This window comes from Phocoena phocoena, chromosome 13 (genome assembly GCF_963924675.1).
Source record: "Phocoena phocoena chromosome 13, mPhoPho1.1, whole genome shotgun sequence".
In the NCBI taxonomy this organism is placed as follows: Eukaryota; Metazoa; Chordata; class Mammalia; order Artiodactyla; family Phocoenidae; genus Phocoena; species Phocoena phocoena.
The window spans coordinates 50,438,534-50,459,398 of NC_089231.1; the positions used below are offsets into that span (position 1 = coordinate 50,438,534).

Sequence of the window (20,865 nt, forward strand, 5' to 3'; positions counted from 1 at the left end):
AGGGCAGGGAGAATATCGATTCTGCCCGTGAAGGTCAGCTGCTTCGGGCACTGAGCAGGGCGGAGGGTGGCTGGAGGGAGGGGAGGGAGACCATCCCGGTCACAGGGGACTCGAGGCTACAGTCTTAGACAATTAGCAAACACACCTTGACCTGCGTAACCAAGTCTGAGCCAGAGAAGAGACTCGTGGTCACAGAGAGGAGAAGCAGACTTTTCAGGACAGCATCATAACGCTGAAGAAAAATGACAGTTCATGGTCTAGAGCAGCGCTACTCAGAGTGTGGTCCATGGACTGCTTGTGACTCATCCACATTGAAACAGGGACAGAAACCGAGGGTGAGCACTGAGAAACCTTCATAACAATTGGAGAGAACAAGTTGGCATCTACTGAATCTGATTTTATTAAATGAGGCTTATATTTTGTATGCCTTTAGGCTTTATTTTTCAATTCATTTTTCTAAGAATTTGTTTTTATTGTATTTTACAAAGGTACTGGTCTGTGACAGCTTAGAAATGTTTAAAAAAAAAATGGTCCCTTGTAACAGACGGTTTGAGGAGCCCTCAAACACTGGTCTAAGCAGTGCTTCTCGAATCTTCATGTGCCCTTGGATTGGGCGGTGGTTTTGCAGCCCTGGGGAGAGTAGGGGGCACACACGGATGGAGGAAGTGACAAGAGAAGGGAGGAGAGCAGAATCTAGGGCTGAGTGGAGGCTGGCTGGGAGAGTAATAAAAGGAGTTCAAACCATAGCAACCTAGCAACGGGGGCAAGCCGGGCAGCCCCGGCAACTTGTCAAACCCAACTGTCCTAAACAGCAGACGCTTCCAGGTCCAGCCCTGCCCAGGCCGCGTAGAGCTGGAGAGATACCCTCGCCCTGAAACACAGGGATTTGCAAAATGGCTGCCCTCTACCCAGTCTCCCTGCCCTGGCCTCCCTCCGCAGTAAGGAGGCTGGACTCTGCTTTCCTTGTGGTCCACCTGACCTCAGCCAGGCCCTGGGCTCTGCTCTCTCACCCTGATGCTACCTGCCCCCTGGCTCCACCCACCTGCATCCTCTGATAGAGACACCAGCCTGATTTCGTGCTGCTGGGCCCCCCCAGATGGTGGTGAAGCAGGACGAGGTCCCGAAGCAGGAGGAGGGCGCTGCGTCTCCCCGCCCCTGGTGTGCCCCCTCCATCTCGCTGGAGCTCCTGGGACACCGTGTGCTTAGAACCGGCCATGCGGGGATGGCGAGAGGCTGCTGGGCCAGGGTGATTGCGAGACAGGGGAAAGACCCCAACGTTCATTCCGGTTATTCCGCAATGTTGAGAAACTGTAAAGGTAAACGTGCAATCTCATCGCTCAGGGTGCTTAAAGTATATGGCACAGAGCTCGTCACGCATGATGTGCTGAATCCGGAAATTCCTACACTGCAGGACATTGCCGTTAGTGGTTTGAGAGTTAAAGAGAGGAGTGCAAACAGCACGGGAGCTTGCTGTTGAGTTAGAGAGACAAAGGAGCGAGCATGAAGCATCTCATCTGCAGGCTGCATGCCAAGGAGACCTCGCGAGGAAGAGTGGCAGGAACTTCGGGATGGGAGGGGGGCACGTAAAGCCGGGCCCCTCTGGTCTGGAGGGAGCTGCAGAGGTCCCAGGAGGTAGGATGTCCATGCTGCCCACGTCGTGAGGCCTTAGGAGGCTGGGCCAGTGGGTACGGCTGGAGTCAGTCAGGGAGCCTGGTCCTGGGGGAGCCCTAACCCTCCCACCTGGCTCCTCGGGCCACCACTCTGGGGCTGGGAGGGGCGGCCGGGGACACGCACAGCACCCCTCCTGAAGGCGGGCAGGAAAACCAGGTAGTGGTTTGATTTGGGTCTAGTTTTTCTCTAAAGGAAGGAAATGCAATGGAAGAATGGAAAGTGAAAAGCACAGAAACAGGACTAGGGAAAGGAGAGGCTTCAGGAAGAAAAGAGTAAAGGAAAATGTCTCGTGGCACAGGAAGGCTCCAGGGCCACCAGTGGAAAGAGGGGCAGAGGCTCTGGTGCGGGCCCTGGAGGACGGCAGGCAGAGGAGGGAAGGCGCCGGGGCCAGGGATGCCCCGAGACATTACGTTTAATACAAGCTCTCGTTGGAACCCTTGTGAAGAATTCATGAAATTCAGTTTTTCCTTATATATGCTTGCCATTAATAGTAATAGGAAAACTGCCATGATTTAAAGCTAAAATATGCCTGAAATCATGAAAGTTTCACAAGGGAAGAAACAGTTTTCAAGATTAGCTAAAGAATAAAAGAGGCTCTTTTAAAAAAATTTTCCATTTACTGGGCATTTCTCTGATTCTGTTGGCATTTAAAGATCTCTAGCAGGCCAACCTCATTGAGGGATGAAATGGTCATATCTGGGGGACAGAGGGCATCAGGAAAGCTCCAAGTAAGCTTTTCCATCAATACCTCCAATCCCACCAGGAATAACTGTGCCTTTTGCCCTCTCTGTATTGAATTCTTCTTCTTTCCCCAAAAGGAGAGATTTTCCCAATCGTCTTTACTGTCTTTCTAACTCTAAAAGTAATACATGTTCAGTGAAAAACATACAGATATAATAGCTAACATGGACTGACTTCTCATAGTGCGTAAGGCATAATTTTAAGAGCTCTTCTGTATGACCTTATTAATTCTTCACAACAACCCTGTGAGGGTGGTTCTAGATTCATCCCCAAATCTCAGAAGAAGAAACTGACCCCGAGACATTAACTAAGAGGGCCCAGTGTCACACAGCTGGAAAGTTCTGGAGCCAGATTTGTACCTATGTAATAACCCAGAGCCATGCAGCTGAATCACACTGTAAAATAGATTCACAGAAGAAAGTAAAAATCAATAATTGCTCCATCCAGAAAAAGCACTCAGCATTTTAGATTCCCTCTTTCCTGACTTTTTGCTTTGTTTATACACACAAAGGAAATCATACCACGCTATATATACAGCTTACGTATAGTTTGCTTTTTTTCCTTCACACTATAGCACAAACATGCGTCAGATCAACAAAGACCCCCTCTGTGGCATCCTTCCAATGGTTGCCAATTAATCCATTCAATGAATCAGTCCCCTTTTACTGGACGTGAGATGGCTTCCCACGTTATATAATTATAAACAATGCTCCCAAGAATATCTTTGCTCAAACATTTTAAGCACTTATTTCATTATTTCCTTAGGATAAATTCCTAGAAGTACTAGTTCCATGGCAAACGTAGATAATAATTTTTTAAGATGCAAACATTCTGGGAAGACATAACATCAGTACTGAGCTTCCATAACTTTACTGTGAATATATTTATAGATCCTTCACTCACTTGGAAGAGATAAGGCAGTGTAAGCGTATTGGAAGCCTAGAAAAGGAGAGAAGGAGGGGTGTCAATGACAATTTCTCTAAGTAATGACAGCACTAGTCTATGTCTGCCTAGTGCTTCACAAGGATCAAAGCACATTCACCAACACTGTCCACAAGCGTCTCCAGCCATAGCAGGGAGTCCTCCCCACACACACGGGGGAGGGCCTGCCAGGACACTCCAACCCCAGCCTGCCCGGGTTCTATGCCTCAGTCAGTCTCTTCTCCACCCTGACCACCCCGCTGGGGCCAAAGGCTGGTACAGCAGCCTGGGTCCTTCCCAAGAAACCAAGTGGCTCTCCTTCTGGTCAATTCCCAGTTCCACAGAACTCAATACCAGTGCCTTGGCGTGCCATCTTCCTCCTATCTTCTTAACTGCATGGCCAGTCCTCAAAGAAAGAGGATTAACCTTTTCTAGAAGGTACCAAGGGCTTTGTTTCTGTTTATTTTTCTTTCGGCAGCATAAGCCATGATCCAGGGAGTTTTCAAGAAATTAACCCCGGTGCATGTTTGCCGTCTAGCTCTTTGAGAGACGAATTCGATGGGTGCCGACCCACAGCTGGGGAGCTACCCCCTCTAGTGCCTCTTCCTGGACTGCAGACCTCACCCTCCCATGGGAGGCCAAACCCTGGTTATCACCCTTCCTGACAAGAAAGATCCCTCTGACCACTCCACAATGGCCTTAATCCTGGCACACAGCTGAACACCAGAGTCACAATGATGTGAGACTCAGGGTGACCTGGTAAGAGTCCCAAGAAAGTCACAGTGACCTTTGTTTAGCACTTTAGCATATTAACATATACTCATAGAGAGTTTGGGAGGAAATTCCAGTAGAAAAATGTTGCTGCTTCCCCGTACAATTCCTATCCCTGCTTCTGATTCTTGGTTTTATGTTGTCTGACTACAGCCTACTGAATGTTTTGGAAGGAAACATATTTAACTCATTTTCTGTTATGTCTGTTACACTTGTGGTGCTGGTTATGTGGGAACTAGCAAATGTAAATAGGGATAGTTAAAAAATAGAGCCCAGCTGTTCATGGTTAGAGCAAGACACAAAATCAAATGGGATACTATAAAAAGAATAGTATTGAAATGTTTCTTTCCATTTAATTCATCATGTATTGAGGATGTAGGACCTTCCAGGACTTGTGTGTGTGTGTGTGTGTGTGTGTGTGGTACACGGGCCTCTCACTATTGTGGCCTCTGCCATTTCAGAGCACAGGCTCCGGACGCGCAGGCTCAGCGGCCATAGCCCACGGGCCCAGCCGCTCCGCGGCATGTGGGATCTTCCCGGACCGGGGCACGAACCTGTGTCCGCTGCATCGGCAGGCGGAGTCTCAACCACTGCGCCACCAGGGAAGCCCCCTTCCAGGGCTTTTAAGGCCCATGGAGAAAAAGAAGACTATGATGCGCTCCTTGACCTTAAAGGAGCTCACGGTGTACCAAGCCTTCGTGACAGAGCATAGCAACTGCCTCAGAGTAAACAGAAACAGAAGGGAGGGAAGCAAGCAGTCAGGGAAGGTTTCCAGCAGGCGATAACCTGAGTTACCTTGGGAAGGACGTAGCCAGACCAGGTGGTGAGCATGAACAGCACCCAAACAAGGCCACAAAGCAGGAAATGTCACGGAGTGTTCAGGGAATTACCAGTAGGTCCCTACTGATGTGACGCAGGGTCTGCGGGAGAAAGTGGCATCTAGAAAAGAGGCTGGTGAAAAGGCAGGAACTAGACCGTGGGGGGACTTATATGCCATGCCAAGAAACTTGCACTTTATTCTGAAAGTAATGGGGAGCCAACTAGAGGATGTTCATCAGGGAGAATGACACGTTTAAACCTTTGTTTCGCTCTGGAAGCAGTGAGAAAGATTGACAGGTAGATGCCTGGAAAACAGCCAACCTCAGTCATCTCTACTGTTTCTCAGCTCATCTATTTGCACCATGAGTGACTGCAGAACTAGGGGAGGGACCTGAGAGCAGAGGCTGGGAGGGGGGTTAGAAGGCTGGTGGACTAATCACAGGTAAAGCTGTCAAAGGACCAACTAGGGTAGCACGGTATTGATGAGAGAAGGAACGGGACTCCAGGATATTAAGAATCAAGACGTAATAATCAGATGGTAAGGAGTGGCAGGAGGGGGAAATGCAGGAATGTGGAAGAGACTCAGTGAGTCATATGCTGGTATACTGGCTCCTGGAAAGAAGCCTTGATGTGTAACATTGGCTGATTCCTGTGGTGTAAATGCTCCCACCACGGCTGATGTCAGTGGATACAGAGCTGGGAAGAGATACACAATCTCAGCTTTCACCACAGGTGGGAGCCACCTGCAGCACACAGAAGAGACTGCCTGGCTGACTAGAGAGCTTGCTTCCCTTCTAGAGCAACAGCTAGACTACGTTTCCTGCCTTCTCTGTAGTTAGTCAGTCTACGTCTTGGAACCATTGTTTGGAGCGGGTGACCAGGCCAGGATCGGTTACGCTTCAACTATTCATGAATGAGAAATAAACTAGCATTGTATTTAGCCACTAGCATCAGATCTATCTGTTTCAATCTTAAGTAACCTTAGGTAATAATCTTAAGTAATACATGGAGTAAATGTTAATTCAACTTTATGGCTTGAGGAAATGGGTAGATGGTGGAAAAATATATTGAGAAAAAAGAATACATCAATTGAGGAAAAAAATACTGAAAACAACCAACATGGCCAGAGAATACACCGTTTTTAGGTCAGAAACTATTTCCCAGGCATCATTTTCTATCGTAGTGTTTAAAGATCTTGGAATCTATTCACAAACATACATTACCAATGTTGTTTGGGATAGTGATTCAGAGAACTAAGCAAAGTTGACATCTCAGGATTCTATTCTGTTGCTGTGGATCCACTTAGCTTCTTTGGGTTTTTTATACATAAAAAGAAAATGCCAGGACTTCCCTCGTGGCGCAGTGGTTGAGAGTCCGCCTGCCGACGCAGGGGACACGGGTTCGTGCCCCGGTCCGGGAGGATCCCACATGGCACGGAGCGGCTGAGCCTGTGAGCCATGGCCGCTGAGCCTGACGCGTCCAGAGCCTGTGCTCCGCAACGGGAGAGGCCACAGTGGTGAGGCCCGCGTACCGCAAAAAAATAAAAAAAAGAAAGAAAAAGAAAACTGCCAGACTGCCAGATTCTTCCTAATGTGTAAGTTCCTTAAAAAGCACTTCAAAGGCAAATTGCCATTTTTAGGTTATTACAGTAGCATAAAGGATAAAATTGCATCCCTAGTAGCTCAGGAGATTTTATCAGTCCCTATTTTTCTACCCACTAACAAATTATTTGCTTTCAAGGGTTGAGTCTCATGATTATATGTTCATTAATAGAATATTTATTAATTATAAATTTGCTCTGAATAAGACATGTATCTTGTGTTATTCCTCTAAAATACTTAAATGATGTTGCAAAGAGACCCAAGTATTATAATTATCTAGTTAATTACAGGGCCAATGCTGGTCCACTCCCACCCAGAGATTTGGTCTCACAGCAATATGCTTCCACTGGTACTACATGCCCGGGAAATTCAGACCGACCCTGAGTCATCCTTGGCTCATTCTACATTCACTTGACAAATATTTATTGAGCATCTACTATGTGCTGAACACTATGCAAGATGTTGGGAGCAGAATATCATGTAGTGAACACAAGGAGACATTGTCCTTCGCTTCCTAAAGCTTACAGGCTAGAGAATTCCTAGAAATTCTAGAAATTCTAGTAGACTGAGTCAAATCCAATAGTCATCCACTTTCTGGATTGAACTGTATCCACCCAGAGACCCAACTGAGTCAGACTCTTAATGACCCAGGCAACCCGAGAACCAATTTAATCCCCCAAACCCACACACTCAGGAAGAATCAGAAAGTAGCCCAGGCCTTCCTCCCATCTGAGTCAGAACTGACAAGGGCTACAAAGAATGTTTTGGATTCATCCACCAAAGTCTCATAAAAGTTGAAGAGGACCAGGGGAAAAAAAAAAAAAAAAAAAAAGCTCGTAGAAGGCATCTGAATACTAAATTCACTCTCAGATGTATCTGGACCCTGAGGAGTTCACAGTCTATGCTGAGTTCATGAAAAAATAGGTAGACTAATGGGAAATTTCTCTGTGACCTATTTTTTTTCTTTAAAAGTTATAATGCTGTTTCCTTCGTTACTCTTAATCTGAGAGCTTTAGAAACATTTTTCTGGATTTTCTACTTACTGCATTTTAAATAACTTGTTCATAGTATTTCCTTGTGTGGACGCCTAGTGGGGTTTCTGGACCTCAGTCTTGGCCCCTTTCTTCCCTGTCTTAGTTTGGGTCCTCTCTAAAACCAATTCTGGGGCTTCCCTGGTGGCTCAGTGGTTAAGAATCCGCCTGTCAATGCAGGGGACTCGGGTTTGAGCCCTGGTCTGGGAAGATCCCATGTGCCACGGCACAACTCAGCCCATGCGCCACAACTACTGAGCCCGCGTGCCACAACTACTGAAGCCTGTGCACCTAGAGCCCGTGCTCTGCAACAAGAGAAGCCACCACAATGAGAAGCCCGCGCATCGCAACAAAGAGTAGCCCCCCGCTCGCCGCAACTAGAGAAAGCCTGCGCGCAGCAACAAAAACCCAACACAGCCAAAAATAAATACATAAATAACTTTAAAAAATAAATAAATAAAACCAATTCTGAGATAAAGACTTGGGTACAGGTAGTTGATCTGGGAGTTGATCTCACGAAGTATAAATTGGGAGAGGGACACAGAGGAGGGAGAAAAGCCAATGACTGAGGTGTTAATAGGCAGATTCCACCAGGGCCAACTGGGGCTCCGTCCTGGTGGAGACTCTGAAGAACTGTGAAGAAAGCTCCTCGGAATTGTCCCAAGAAGAGGCAGGGAAATGAGGGGATTTTCCACCAACTCCTGTCTCTTCTGGGCTGAGGGTTGCCTTGGGGGCATTAAATCCTGCACTTCACGGCTAGCTATTCTAAACACAGGCTAAGAAAACTCCCAGGGCCTGGAAAGAGCCCTCAGGCAGGAAGCAGGGAGTCAGGTGGAGGCCCTGGAGATGGTACATGTGTGAACGGGCACAGGAGCTGTGGTCCGGGCTGCTCACTCAGAGGTCCTGGAGGGCTGAGGGCAGGGTCTGGCCTCACAGCCTTTGCCTCTAACAAGGCCCAAAGGACTGTCTTATCTACGGTAAGATAAGATAAGGGGTCTTATCCAGCCAGGCCCCTTTCCCCAGCAACCCTGCAGAACAGGGCGCAAAGGCATCTTTTCATACCTCCAGCCTCTAAGGCAAACATTCATTCCTTTTGCGGTTGGGGGGGGGGAGGGGTGTTTCTTTGCTTTGTCTTTGTTTATTTCTACTACTAATAGGTTAAAAACAGTACTCTTGAGGGCATGACAAGTTGTGTAAAAGCCTTAAAATTCTTCTTGAGATGGTTTTTCTGTTGTTCCCTGGAACCCATGAGTCAGGCTTGTTCTGCAGGGGATCCTATCTTGCCCCTGTGCTGGTCCCCCTCTTCCTTCCCACCTGAGATCCAGCCCCTCCCAACCTCCCGGCCACCTTGACTTCAAGGGACCATGAGAACCCCTGCCTCACCCACGTTCATGTGTTTTTCCTTATATCTCACCCTGGGGGAGGAAAAGCAGAGTGAATATAGGGAGTCCACAGAGTAAGATTCGTTGTGATTCTGAAGGAAATCCAGGAGCGTAACTCAAGCCCATTGCTACACCTTCTTATCTCACAGGGGAGGATGGCCAGAGGTCACGCCCCACCAGGAAGAAACAAATGTCCCTACATTCCAAAAATTCCCTTTTAAAAACCGGACATCCACATTTTGCTTCAAATGTCAAAATAAACTCATTATACTTGGCCAGACAAGATGAAAGTTTCCAGTAACACATGCTGTTCTTATTCTATAGCCTGAAACTGATTAGTAATATATAATGTAATGAACTTGAACAGCCCCAGAATATGCCACTGCCCCTGGAGAATTGCAGAACCTTCCTACGTTTGCCACCTTGTAAGGAGGAAAACTGCCCTTCCATATCAAGTCCTGAAGGCAATGTTCTCACTTGTCAAACTGTGTTGGCCAAGAAAAATAACAATGAAAACCACCAAGCAGTCCAAAACACAACAGAGAAAAGTAACCACCTCGTGACAACGTAAGCTGTCAAACTGACTGCAGCACATCAAAGTCAAATTCCAGTTCTCAATAGCTAGAAAAAAGTGGTTCTGTAATAACAAGTTCATGGCCTATATTTTATTTCCCAACCATGCATCAAGATTTGTACTTCCTTAAGTCAGAAGGAGAAAGACAAATACCATATGATATCACTTATATGTGAATCTAAAATATGACACAAATTAACCTATCTATGAAACAGGAACAGAATCATGGACATAGAGAACAGACTGGTGGTTGCCAAGTGGGAAAGGGTTGGGGGAGGGATGCAGCGGGAGGTTGGGGTTAGCAGATGTAAGCTTTTATATACAGGATGGATAAACAACAAGGTCCTACTGTATAGCACACAGAACTATATTCAATATCCTATGATAAACCATAGTGGAAAAGAATATTAAAGAAAGAATGTATATATATGTATAACTGAATCACATTGCTGTACAGCAGTAATTAACACAACATTGTAAATCAACTATACTTCAATTAAAAAATAAATTTAAAAAACTAAGAAAAAGAAAGATTTGCACTTCCTAAATCTAAGGTCTGTAGGTCGCTATTCAATTATGAAATCTAATCTCTCAGTGACACTTTCCTGGTTAATTCCAGCAAAAAGGAGAAAATACAGATCCCACTACTGGGGCATAAAATATGATGCTTACAAGATAAAACATGCTTGTTAAAGCACTGTTGCTCCAACACAAGGAAAAAGAAACATCCTCAGTCTGACATAATGTATATTGCGTTCCCTGCTTCTAGACTTTTCTAGAGTATTTTCTACGGGATTATATACAGTATTTTCTAGAGGAGTAGAAGTTAGGAGTCGGTCTGTTTTAATAATGAGTGTTTACTAAAGTTCACTTCATTTTATTAAATAAAAACTTACTTAAAAACCACCAGCCTGAAGAGGTTTAAAAACAAAGTAGTCAACTCATTCAAACCTCACGGCAATCCTATGAGGCGAGCACTAGTATCATCTCACTTTATAAATGTGGAAACTGCAAGAGAGAGCAGTGAAGTCTGTGGCTCAGGGTCACACAGAGAGTAAGCAGTGCATCGGGGCATGGACCGGGGTGGGCTGACCCTAGGACCCACACTCTCAGCCACCTACAGAGAAGCATCCCAGCCAGGATGGAGGTGGGTGGGCACAGTCTTCATGAAGATGTTTACCATGGCTCATGTCTGTCAGCAACCAGCAAATTACTAAACTGCTCCTACGCTGGTGTTTTATTAATTCATCTATCTTAATTAAGGATTTTTAGATACATCAAAAGGGTACTTTTAAAAGGTAGGTTTTTTGTTTCTTTTTTTTTTTTGCGGTACGCGGGCCTCTCACTGTTGCGGCCTCTCCCATCGCGGAGCACAGGCTCCGGACGCGCAGGCTCAGAGGCCATGGCTCACGGGCCCAGCCGCTCCGCGGCATGTGGGATCTTCTAGGATCGGGGCACGAACCCGTGTCCCCTGCATCGGCAGGCGGACTCTCAACCACTGCGCCACCAGGGAAGCCCAAAAGGTAGGTTTTTTAAAAAAAAATAGCCTTAAGGGAAGAAGAGCAAATCCACAAGGCACTGGTATGTTCAGTAAACATCATTTAATGGGTTAAAATTCCCAGCTAACTACAGAAATCCTCAGTTTAAAAAGTGGTATGACAGGTAAATCCTAGTCATTATAGGCAAAATCTCTACTGATTAATGCTAGAAGGATAAGACTAATTCAGTTGAAACTGGGGTTACGGAGTCTTTCACACCATGACGGATCTCCCTGAATTATCTCAGATGCAAACTGACGGTGAAAATATTCTCAGGAGAGGCCTGATTTAACAAAACATATGGGCAGAAGAGGTGCAAAACCCTTCTATCACCAAACTGAAGATAGCACGTTCATTGGAAGGAATCTCAAGGAATCTCAGTATCATTCGATTTCCAGTCTGTGGGATGCATTTCCCTTTTGTATTTCTTATGTATCCCAAACACCAAGAATAGTACCTGGCACATAGCAGGTACTCAAGAAATATTTGTTGAAGGAATAGGATGAAATATATGGGAGGCATTGCCTGGTCTGAAGGAGGGAAAAAGAAGGTGCATTAATTTTCTGTTGCCGTTTAACAAATTACCGCAAACTTAGTGGCATAAAACAACACCATTTATTATCTTGTAGCTCTTTACGTCAGGAGTCTGGGCATGATGCAGCCAGGTTCTCTGCCCAGGGTCAAGGCTGCAATCAAGATAATCACCGAACGCCTGGGAAGACCCACTTCCGAGTTTGCACATGTTGTTAGCAGAATCCATATTCTTATGGTTGCAGGACTGAGGTTCCTGCTTTTTTTGCTGGCTGTTGGCTGGGGCCTCTCTCAGTTTCTAGAACCCACTCTTAGGTCCTTGCCATGTGGCCATCACCACAGGCAGCTTTCCCCTTCAAGGTCAGCAGGAAAATTTCTCATGTTTCAAATCTCTTCCTTGGGGTAGGGCTCAGTCACTTTTTTTGTTTGTTTGTTTGTTTGTTTGTTTTTGTTTTTTTGCGGTACACGGGCCTCTCACCGCTGTGGCCTCTCCCGTTGCGGAGAAACAGGCTCCGGACGCGCAGGCTCAGCGGCTATGGCTCACGGGCACAGCCGCTCCGCGGCATGTGGGATCTTCCCGGACCGGGGCACGAACCCGTGTCCCCTGCATCGGCAGGCGGACTCCCAACCACTGCGCCACCAGGGAAGCCCAGGGCTCAGTCACTTTTAAGAGCTCCCTTAATTAGGAGAGGTCCCTCAGGATAGTCTCCCTTTTGAGCAGCTGACTTGGGACCTTAAACGCATCTGCAAAATCCCTTCATCTTTGTCATATGATGCCACTTTATCACGGAAGTGACATCCATCGTATTTCTAGTGCTGTCCACAGTCAAAAGAGAGGGCCATGTACACCAGGAGTGAAGCATTGTGGGGACCATCTTAGCCTACCACAGGAGGACAGGTCTGAGTCAGGTACCCTCGTGGACCAGCTGGCCAAACAAGGACAAAAACTATGGTAGTCAGTGTCCACAGAGTCAGAATTTCCAGGAAAGAGAATGCTATAAAAACATCTCTGCCATACCCATGTTCATAGTAGCATTATTCACAATGGCATAAGGGTGGAAGCAACCCAAGTGTCCATTGATGGATGAATGGATAAACAAAATGTGATACCCATATAATGGAATATTATTCAGCCTTTAAAAGAAAGGAGGGGCTTCCCTGGTGGCACAGTGGTTGAGAGTCCGCCTGCCGATGCAGGGGACGCGGGTTCGTGCCCCGGTCCGGGAAGATCCCACATGCCCCACATGCCACTGAGCGGCTGGGCCCGTGAGCCATGGCTGCTGAGCCTGCGCGTCCGGAGCCTGTGCTCCGCAACGGGAGAAGCCACAACAGTGAGAGGCCCGCGTACCGCAAAGAAAAAAAAAAAAGGCTAATATGTTAAACTTTATGTTGTATGTACTCTACCACTGCCAAAAATACCTTTGCCAATGATACAACTTACAACTAGTTTTTAACTCATTTAATAGACGGGTATGGGTGTCTGCCTCGTGACACGCACTGTGCTGGGTGACAAGGGACACAAATATTAATGTAACAGGTTTCACAGTGATTAGTGAACTGAAACTGAAGTTTGTTTTTAAAATAATCATTATTTTATCAGAAATAACCACAGAGGATATATGTGTATGTATGACTGATTCACTTTGCGGTACAGCAGAAACTAACACAACATTGTAAATCAACTATACTCCAATAAAAAATTAAGTAAGGAAAGAAATAACCACAGAAACAATGATCCAAACTAATTTTTCCTCATTCCAGATGAAATGCCCCAACTCACCTGCCCCAGATCCAAGGTGACGTTGACTTTGTTGTATTGCGTGCCTGAGGAGAGAGGAGGGCTTTGCCACCAAAGTTCGGATCCATCAATTGCGTTGGTGATGGGGTGTGCTTTCCTGGGGTCCTCAGAATTGCAATAGTCACAGAACTGGCCCTGAAATAATAAAGCTCTTGTTTCATTGTCAAGTAGTTTTTTCTTATCAATTTAGTAGAAGAGGTAATTGAAACAAAGACTGTTTTCTATAGCTTAGAGAATTCAGCTATTGAATTTCATCATAATGTTTTCTGAAGACAGTAGTAAGGCTTTCTCTTTTTCGTTCAGTCTTAAACCATATCACCTGTTTATACCTCTGTTTATCGTGTTTCTAGGATACACATTATATTTATCTTCCATCAGTTAGAGCTATGTTTTTCTTGTCTTGTATGACACTTTAAGAAGAGCCTGTAGTGCCTGAGATGCAATGATGTTCTCCTTCAGCAAATCCTTTTTGCTGTTTACATCCTCCTCTGCAAGCTCTGTGTCAAGCCCTGGGATACAAAGAGGATCCCTGCTCACAGCCCCAGTGGAGGTGATAAGCATACAAGTAACCATACAGGAAGTAGGTTTGGCAAGAGTATAGAGCGCTGGGTCTAAGGCAGGGTGGAAGAGGTGGGATTTCAGCTGCCTGTGAGGATGGAGAGGAGGTTGGTAAGTGTCAGTGAGCAGTCAACAAGGAAGGTGTTCCAGGTGGAGGAATGAGCAGCAAAGGCACAGAGACCAGCTGGTCCATTTGAACAAGAGCATAAGTAATGGAAAACTACACTTGAAAGGTAAGCGGGGGAGCTGTGGCTGGGCTGTGGGTACTGGAGTGAGAAGTCGGCAGTTAATTTAGTAGGTAAGTGGGAATCCTGGAGTGGTATTTATTTGATATTATCATCTCTACTGAATTCTGATTCTACTGATATCATCTCATCTTCTTACTGAATTACTCTTTTTTAGTAGGCAGATTAGGGTTTTTCAAAAAATTGTTTGAGTCCTTTCTACAAAATTTTATTATTATAATAAGTATAACTGATAACTATTTAAGCTAGGACCTATTAACATTTATGAGTATTTTGCCCTTTAATGATTTTTATTTTTCCCATTTTCTCCCTAGAAATCATTTTACCAGTTTAATTATTTGGTGAGGGAATTAAATTATTATTTCTTGAAGTTTAGAAGACTTACATGTGATAGAAGCAAATCTCCTCCAAGGATGTAGATGCTTATAATCTACATTCATCTCCATCTCCAGAGTATAGATATGAGGAATGGAGATGTTCCTTTTTTGTTGTCATAGATGAATTAAGGACTTACCATTAGAAATAAAAGTTTTAAATCTCTCAGTGGAAAATAAAGGTGAATAAGAACTTGGAGCAAGGAATGAGTTCTTAAACAAGATTCAGAAAGCATTGACCACAAAGGAAGAGACAGATTTGACTACATTAAAATTAAGAACATTGGGTCCATCAACAGATGAATGGATAAAGATGTGGTATATATATACCACATACCGCAAAAAAAAAAAAAAAACTATATAGAAAGGAAAGCAAAGGAAAAATTAATAAAGGATTCAGGATGATGGTTACCCCAGATTGAGAGAAAAAGAGAGACGGGAGGTGGAGAAATCATATGGTTAGACATAAGTTATTGCTAAGGCCCTATTTTGAGTTTTGGTAGCAAGTTCATGGGTGCTTATTATACTATTAAAATTTTTTTTTTTGGCTGCACTGTACGGCATGCAGAATCTCAGTTCCCCGACCAGGGATCGAACCCGTGCCCCCTGCTGTGGAAGGGTGGAGTCTTAACCGCTGGACCACCAGAGAAGTCCCTTGTTATACTATTTTAAATCCATCCATCCACATACACATTAAGGCTTATCATGCAAGGACCAATGATGAAAGCTTGTCTTAAACTGAGGGTCATGAACAATCCATAATCTAATCTAATTCTGCACCTGAGGTCAAATATTTTTTAAATAACCATAAATAAAAGCAGGACAAAAACTGGTAGAAGTCAGAGAAGAGGGGGACAGACAGAGAACAGAGAGGATTCTTACATCCTTGTGTTCAGTTATCCATCTATCCAGGCAACAAACCTGCCCTGACCCTGTGCTCTGTATCAGAAGCTATTCCAGACAGAGATGAGAATATTGAAAGATAAACAAGACAAGGGGCTCACACTCTGAATTGTGTCAAAGCTACTATTAGCCTAGTCGTGTGGAAAACAGCAAATGTAATAGAAGGGGCTAGAAGGAAAGGGGACAAAATTGTTCAAATAAACAACAAAAGAGAGTAGAGATCCAAGGCTGGAGGTCCCCAGAGGACAAGCTAGTGTTTGCCCAGAAGCCCACGGAGTGACCTACCCTCATTTAGAAAGATGGGGAAAAAAAAAATAGTCTGTCCTAGTTGCTCACATTTTTGATGATTCTCCTTAACCAGAAGCCTCTCATATAAAATACTGTGCAACTGAATTCACAGCATAAACACTGTCTTGTTCTAAGAAACTGGAGGCTGATTACAGCACCACTCCCTAACACGACTTCTTTTATTGTCTGAACAGTCATTCATTTATTCAGCTTTTCCAAATCGCCACCAGTGTGTGCAGCACTGTGTTGGACGCTGGGGTAAAAACAAAGGAACAAACGCTAAGAGCTGGACCCGGCCCCGGAAGAAATTCAGTGGGATAGAAGAGAAGTAACTCAAACGCAACCTGTCACCAGCAGGGGCTGGGATCAAGCGAGCGTGTGGGGCGTGGGAGCCCAGGAGAGACATGCCACGCCTCCCCTGACGAATCTTCACCACATTCTCAGATGCGTATCAAATCAGGACCTAAAGACCCGGAAGTGAAGGCTCACGGCGGCGAAGGGCCTCACCTCAAAACCACACAGCCGGGATGTGCAGGAACCAGGACCCGTGTGTGGGTCTGGCCACAGTCCTTAGAGCTCAGAACGCTTTCCATCCTGGCCTGGCTGCTCTGGAAGCTGCATCAAAGAGCCCCGTCTTAGATTTGGATAGAGTGAGGCCGCACTGCAATAGCAATTATGTGATTTTCCAAACACCTGCCCACGACCAGATGTGTGGGAAGAGATCCAGCTGAGGAGAGAACCCCATCTGACAGAAGCTTAGCTGCAGCCGTGCCCTGCGGCAGGCACAGAAAACACGGCAAGATCTAACCACGCTCACCCATCGACAGCCCTGTTTCACGATCACCACGTTTGCGCTACCGCGAACCCTCCTCCTCACCATCACTCACCGAGGCTCCTGAGGTTATGTGCCTTAAAGGCACTGTCTCAAGTGGCCAGACCCAAGCCAGCTGGAGCCCTGATGTGGAGAACATTCTGGAGTGTGCCCATTCCAAACTTGGGATTCCTCCTTTACCAAAACCTTGTTCAGAACGTTCTCCATTCTGAGAGACACAAAGCACATGGGCGTGGTTACCTACAGCTAAGACAAGCATCTTGTAAATGTCCTGAGCACCTAAACGTCTGCACAGAGTGGGGTGAAGGGCGATCACACAGCCCAGGAGAGCACCCAGCTCTGCGGCCCACACACAGCTTTCACCCCACCAGAAGGGGGCGCTTTGCCCTCTAGTGTGCCGGGTTCCTGGAGCAAGGGATTTGAGAGACCAAACAAGGGGCTCCAGGTTGGTTCCAGGTACGTATATTTTAATTTATTTATTTTTTATTTCTTTATTTTTGGCTGTGTTGGGTCTTCGTTGCTGCGTGCAGGCTTTCTCTAGTTGTGGCGAGCGGGGGCTGCTTTTCTTTGTGGTGCGCAGTCTTCTCATTGCAGTGGCTTCTCTTGTTGCAGAGCACGGGCTCTAGGCGTGTGGGCTTCGGTAGTTGCAGCATGTGGGCTCAGTAGCTGTGGCTGGCGGGCTTTAGAGTGCAGGCTCAGTAGCTGTGGCACACGGGCTTAGTCGCTCAACAGCATGTAGGATCTTCCCGGACTAGGGCTCGAACCCGTGTCCCCTGCATTGACTGGCAGATTCTTAACCACTGTGCCACCAGGGAAGCCCAGGTATGTATTTTTTCAGGCAGATAAGCAAACACCTGCAAAATGTATACCTATTACTCAAAAACTGTGTCCACTCAGGCTAAATTACAGAGGGTTTTTCTTTTAATTTGTTTCAAAGAGATGCATTTTGGAGTAGAATGATGGAGGTCTAAATCCTGCCTCTACCAGTCACAGCTTCAAAATGTTAGTCAAATTATTTAGTCTCGGGCTTCCCTGGTGGCTTTAGAGCTTCATCCCAAAGCCTAGATTTACAAAAGCAGCTCTGCCTTGACAGTTTATTCATCCAACCGTCAACTATTGACCTGCTAAGGGCCAGATACTGTCCTCAGGAGAGAGTCTGACCTTGACCTGAGGCATTCCTCAAACCAAATATTTCCCTCTCAATTCCATTTCAGTTATTAATCTCCTTATGAAATAACTACCTGCATCGGCAGGCGGACTCCCAACCACTGCGCCACCAGGGAAGCCCTACTACACTCTTTACCACTTTATTTTCTCATTGTCCTAATGCCCTCAACTCTTTCATTCATCCTTTTAAAATTTTATCAGTCACCTAAATTCTTTTGAGAGCCAGAAAGGGAATACATACATACAAAAATAAAACGAAGTATTTATAAATTCTGGAAAGTGGCCTCACTCAGAGATAACATTCAAACCATATAAAAACTAGGGCAGCGTGGCTTTCTGAGTTCCTAGAAACACCAAACATGTTCCCACCTCAGGGCCCTTGCACCTGCTGGTCCTCTGCTGGGAACACATTTTCCCAGCCTTTCCTTGGGGCTAGATTCCTCTCAACCCTCAGCTTTCCGTACCAATAACACTCCTTAGAAAAGCTTCTCCATCTACTTGACCTATAGAAGCTTCCCTCTTTAATCTCAATCGCAAAATCCCATTTATTCTCTCCAAGACACAATAACAATCTATAATTATCATATTAGTTTGCTCACTGGTTACAGTCTCCCCATAGAAGGTTAGCTGCTTATAAGCAGGGACCTTTTTTCTGCCTTGTTAGGAATTGTACTCCCAGCCCATCATATCCCTGTCCTCTGTGCCTGGCACAGAGATGTCAATAAATATTTGTTAAATATAGTAGTGGATGAATATTGCACACAAGTATGTGTACAGGCATGCTTCCAGGTGGCAGTTCCTTCCCTAGGTGATAAAAAAGCTACAATAGGGATCGTCCACAAAAGACAGATCTGGGTGAGCTGCCAGGTGTTAGGTGGTCAAAGAGGACAAGGGGCTAATTTGAAAGCAGCAATCAAGACCATTCACTTCCTGTGCCTGACTGTGCAGGCAAAAGGCAAAGGAGAAAGGTGCCAACTCCCCAGGGTTCCATTTCCCCCATGGAAGGGCACCAGGCAAGGGTCAGATGACAGGGGAATGAGCACACTGCCCAGGAACCCCAAACAAAAGGCTCCTGCCTTCTTATGCACCCAGGGAGTTGGGAGGGGGATGCAGAGAGGAGTAGAACAGTACCAAGTCCAAGTGGGGGAAAGGGCCTCACCCATAGCACCCTGATAGCACCCCAAAAAGGAGTCTCAATGGAGGCCTCTGAACAGAGGCTCCAGGGCGGAGAATTTAGATAAGTATATGAGCATGGCTGGTCCACGGGGGCCTGACTCCTTGACTGCAGCTCCCTCCAGAAAACTGCAAGGCACTGGTGTGGGGAAGGCAGCTGCCCATGCTAGGCCCCTGCTAGGCCCCAATTAAAGCCTTTGGATTGCCTATGATGCAACCTAAAATCACACAGACGATTCTGACCTGGAGACAGCCTTCTCGCCCTCCTCTCTGAAAATCCTTTCAGTGGTGCAGTGCACTGGAGGCAGTCCTTCTCCACAGCTGAACTCAATCCTTCGCTCTGCAAAGCTACACCACCCTTTGTATTTTGTCTTCAGTGAAGATGGAGAACCATTGGTTACAAACATCCCTATCATGACTGTGAAGGCCCTTGGCCTCATCTTCCTTGTGGTTAATCAAGCAGATTTACTCTTTCAGCTATGGTCTTCCTAAGCTCCAGTGACAGTTACTATCTATTACAGCTAGGGAAAAACCACACTCCAGAACCAAGGCAAGCAACGGATCAAAGAAAAAGGCGGCTGCATGTAACACCAAGTATGTGAGGGGTATGAAGTGTTACTTCAAAACCAGCATGGTGCTCAGAGAAAGGGAATGAAAACTTTATCAGGTCCTGGTATTCTATTAGAAAAAGTGCCTTCAAGGTATATTTTTATTTAAATAAAAGTCTACTATTTGACCTAAAAGATAATGAAATAAAACAAGAGGGAAAAAAAAATCAACTAGTTTGTGGCAATCTTACTAAAAGATTTTCCTGAAGAGGTCTCTCAGCAACTTCTGCTACTTTTTCTGGTACATTAAAAACATTCGAAATTCAATGTCACATTAAAGATACATTAAGTGATCAGCTGTCACAATGAAATAGGAACATCACTTAGAAACAGATAAGACATATATGTATATGTATAACTGATTCACTTTGTTATAAAGCAGAAACTAACACACCATTGTAAAGAAATTATACCCCAACAAAGATGTTAAAAAAAAAGCTTCAGTTCCTTTAAAAAAAAAAAAGACATATAGGAAAGTTTGAAAGTCTAAAATTTTTGTATTCTCATCAAATCACTAGGCAAACTACCTTGCATAGAATCTTTGCCACCAATGTCTTTTGTACACACAAATCCTCAGCCATATTCAGTCTCTGCAGAGCCAATCTTGGGAAACAAGGAGCTGGGCCTTTCATTTCACAATCCCACCCCATCCTTCCCCTGATGCAGCCCCCAGAGCCCTCACTAGTAAAGGAATCACCCAACCACTGGGCTCTGCGCAACTCACTGTGTCCAGAGCCCCCAGACTCCCACCACCCCACCCGTGTTATTAGGCAATCCTTATTTTATGCCCCACTGATATATTCTTCATATTTAAGGATTACTCTCAATATGGGTGATCCCTGAATATTTGTTCAACCAAGAGCTCTCCTTATTCTGTTCAGGGACTAATTATGAATATCAGATTGCAAAGTCTCAAAAGCAGAGACCCTAGGACCACCCAAGAGCTTCATGTAGTCCCCCATCTTCCACCCTCCCATACACAGATAACTCACACGCTGGTCCATTAAACACTGCTGACTGACCGAGAGGTTGGTGACCTGGCTTAAAGCTGAAGCTACTGCTAGGGACTGAATATCTGTGTCCCTCCCCCAGATTCATATGTTAAGACCTAACCCACTAGATGATGGTATTAGGATGAGGGTTCCACCTACATGAACGGAATTAGTGCCCTTATAAAAGAGGCCCTGGAGAGATCCCTCACCCTTCCCACCTTGTGAGGACAGTGAAAAAACAGCAATCAACGAACAGGAAGTGGGTCCTCACGAGACACTGAATCTGCCCACACCTTGACCTTGGATTTCCCAGCCTCCAGAACTGTGAGAAATAAATTTCTGTTGTT

The 20,865-nt window shown here is 45.5% G+C and overlaps 1 protein-coding gene across 1 annotated transcript in view; it reads right to left on the reverse strand.

Moving 5' to 3' along the window:
• Positions 1 to 20,865, reverse strand: part of LAMA3 (laminin subunit alpha 3) — a 240,568-nt gene that overhangs the window by 209,738 nt on the left and 9,965 nt on the right. Inside the window, exon 2 of the mRNA XM_065889461.1 lies at positions 13,361 to 13,513. Within this exon, the coding sequence (XP_065745533.1) occupies positions 13,361 to 13,513 (153 nt within the window). The remainder of the gene's footprint in view (positions 1 to 13,360; positions 13,514 to 20,865) is intronic.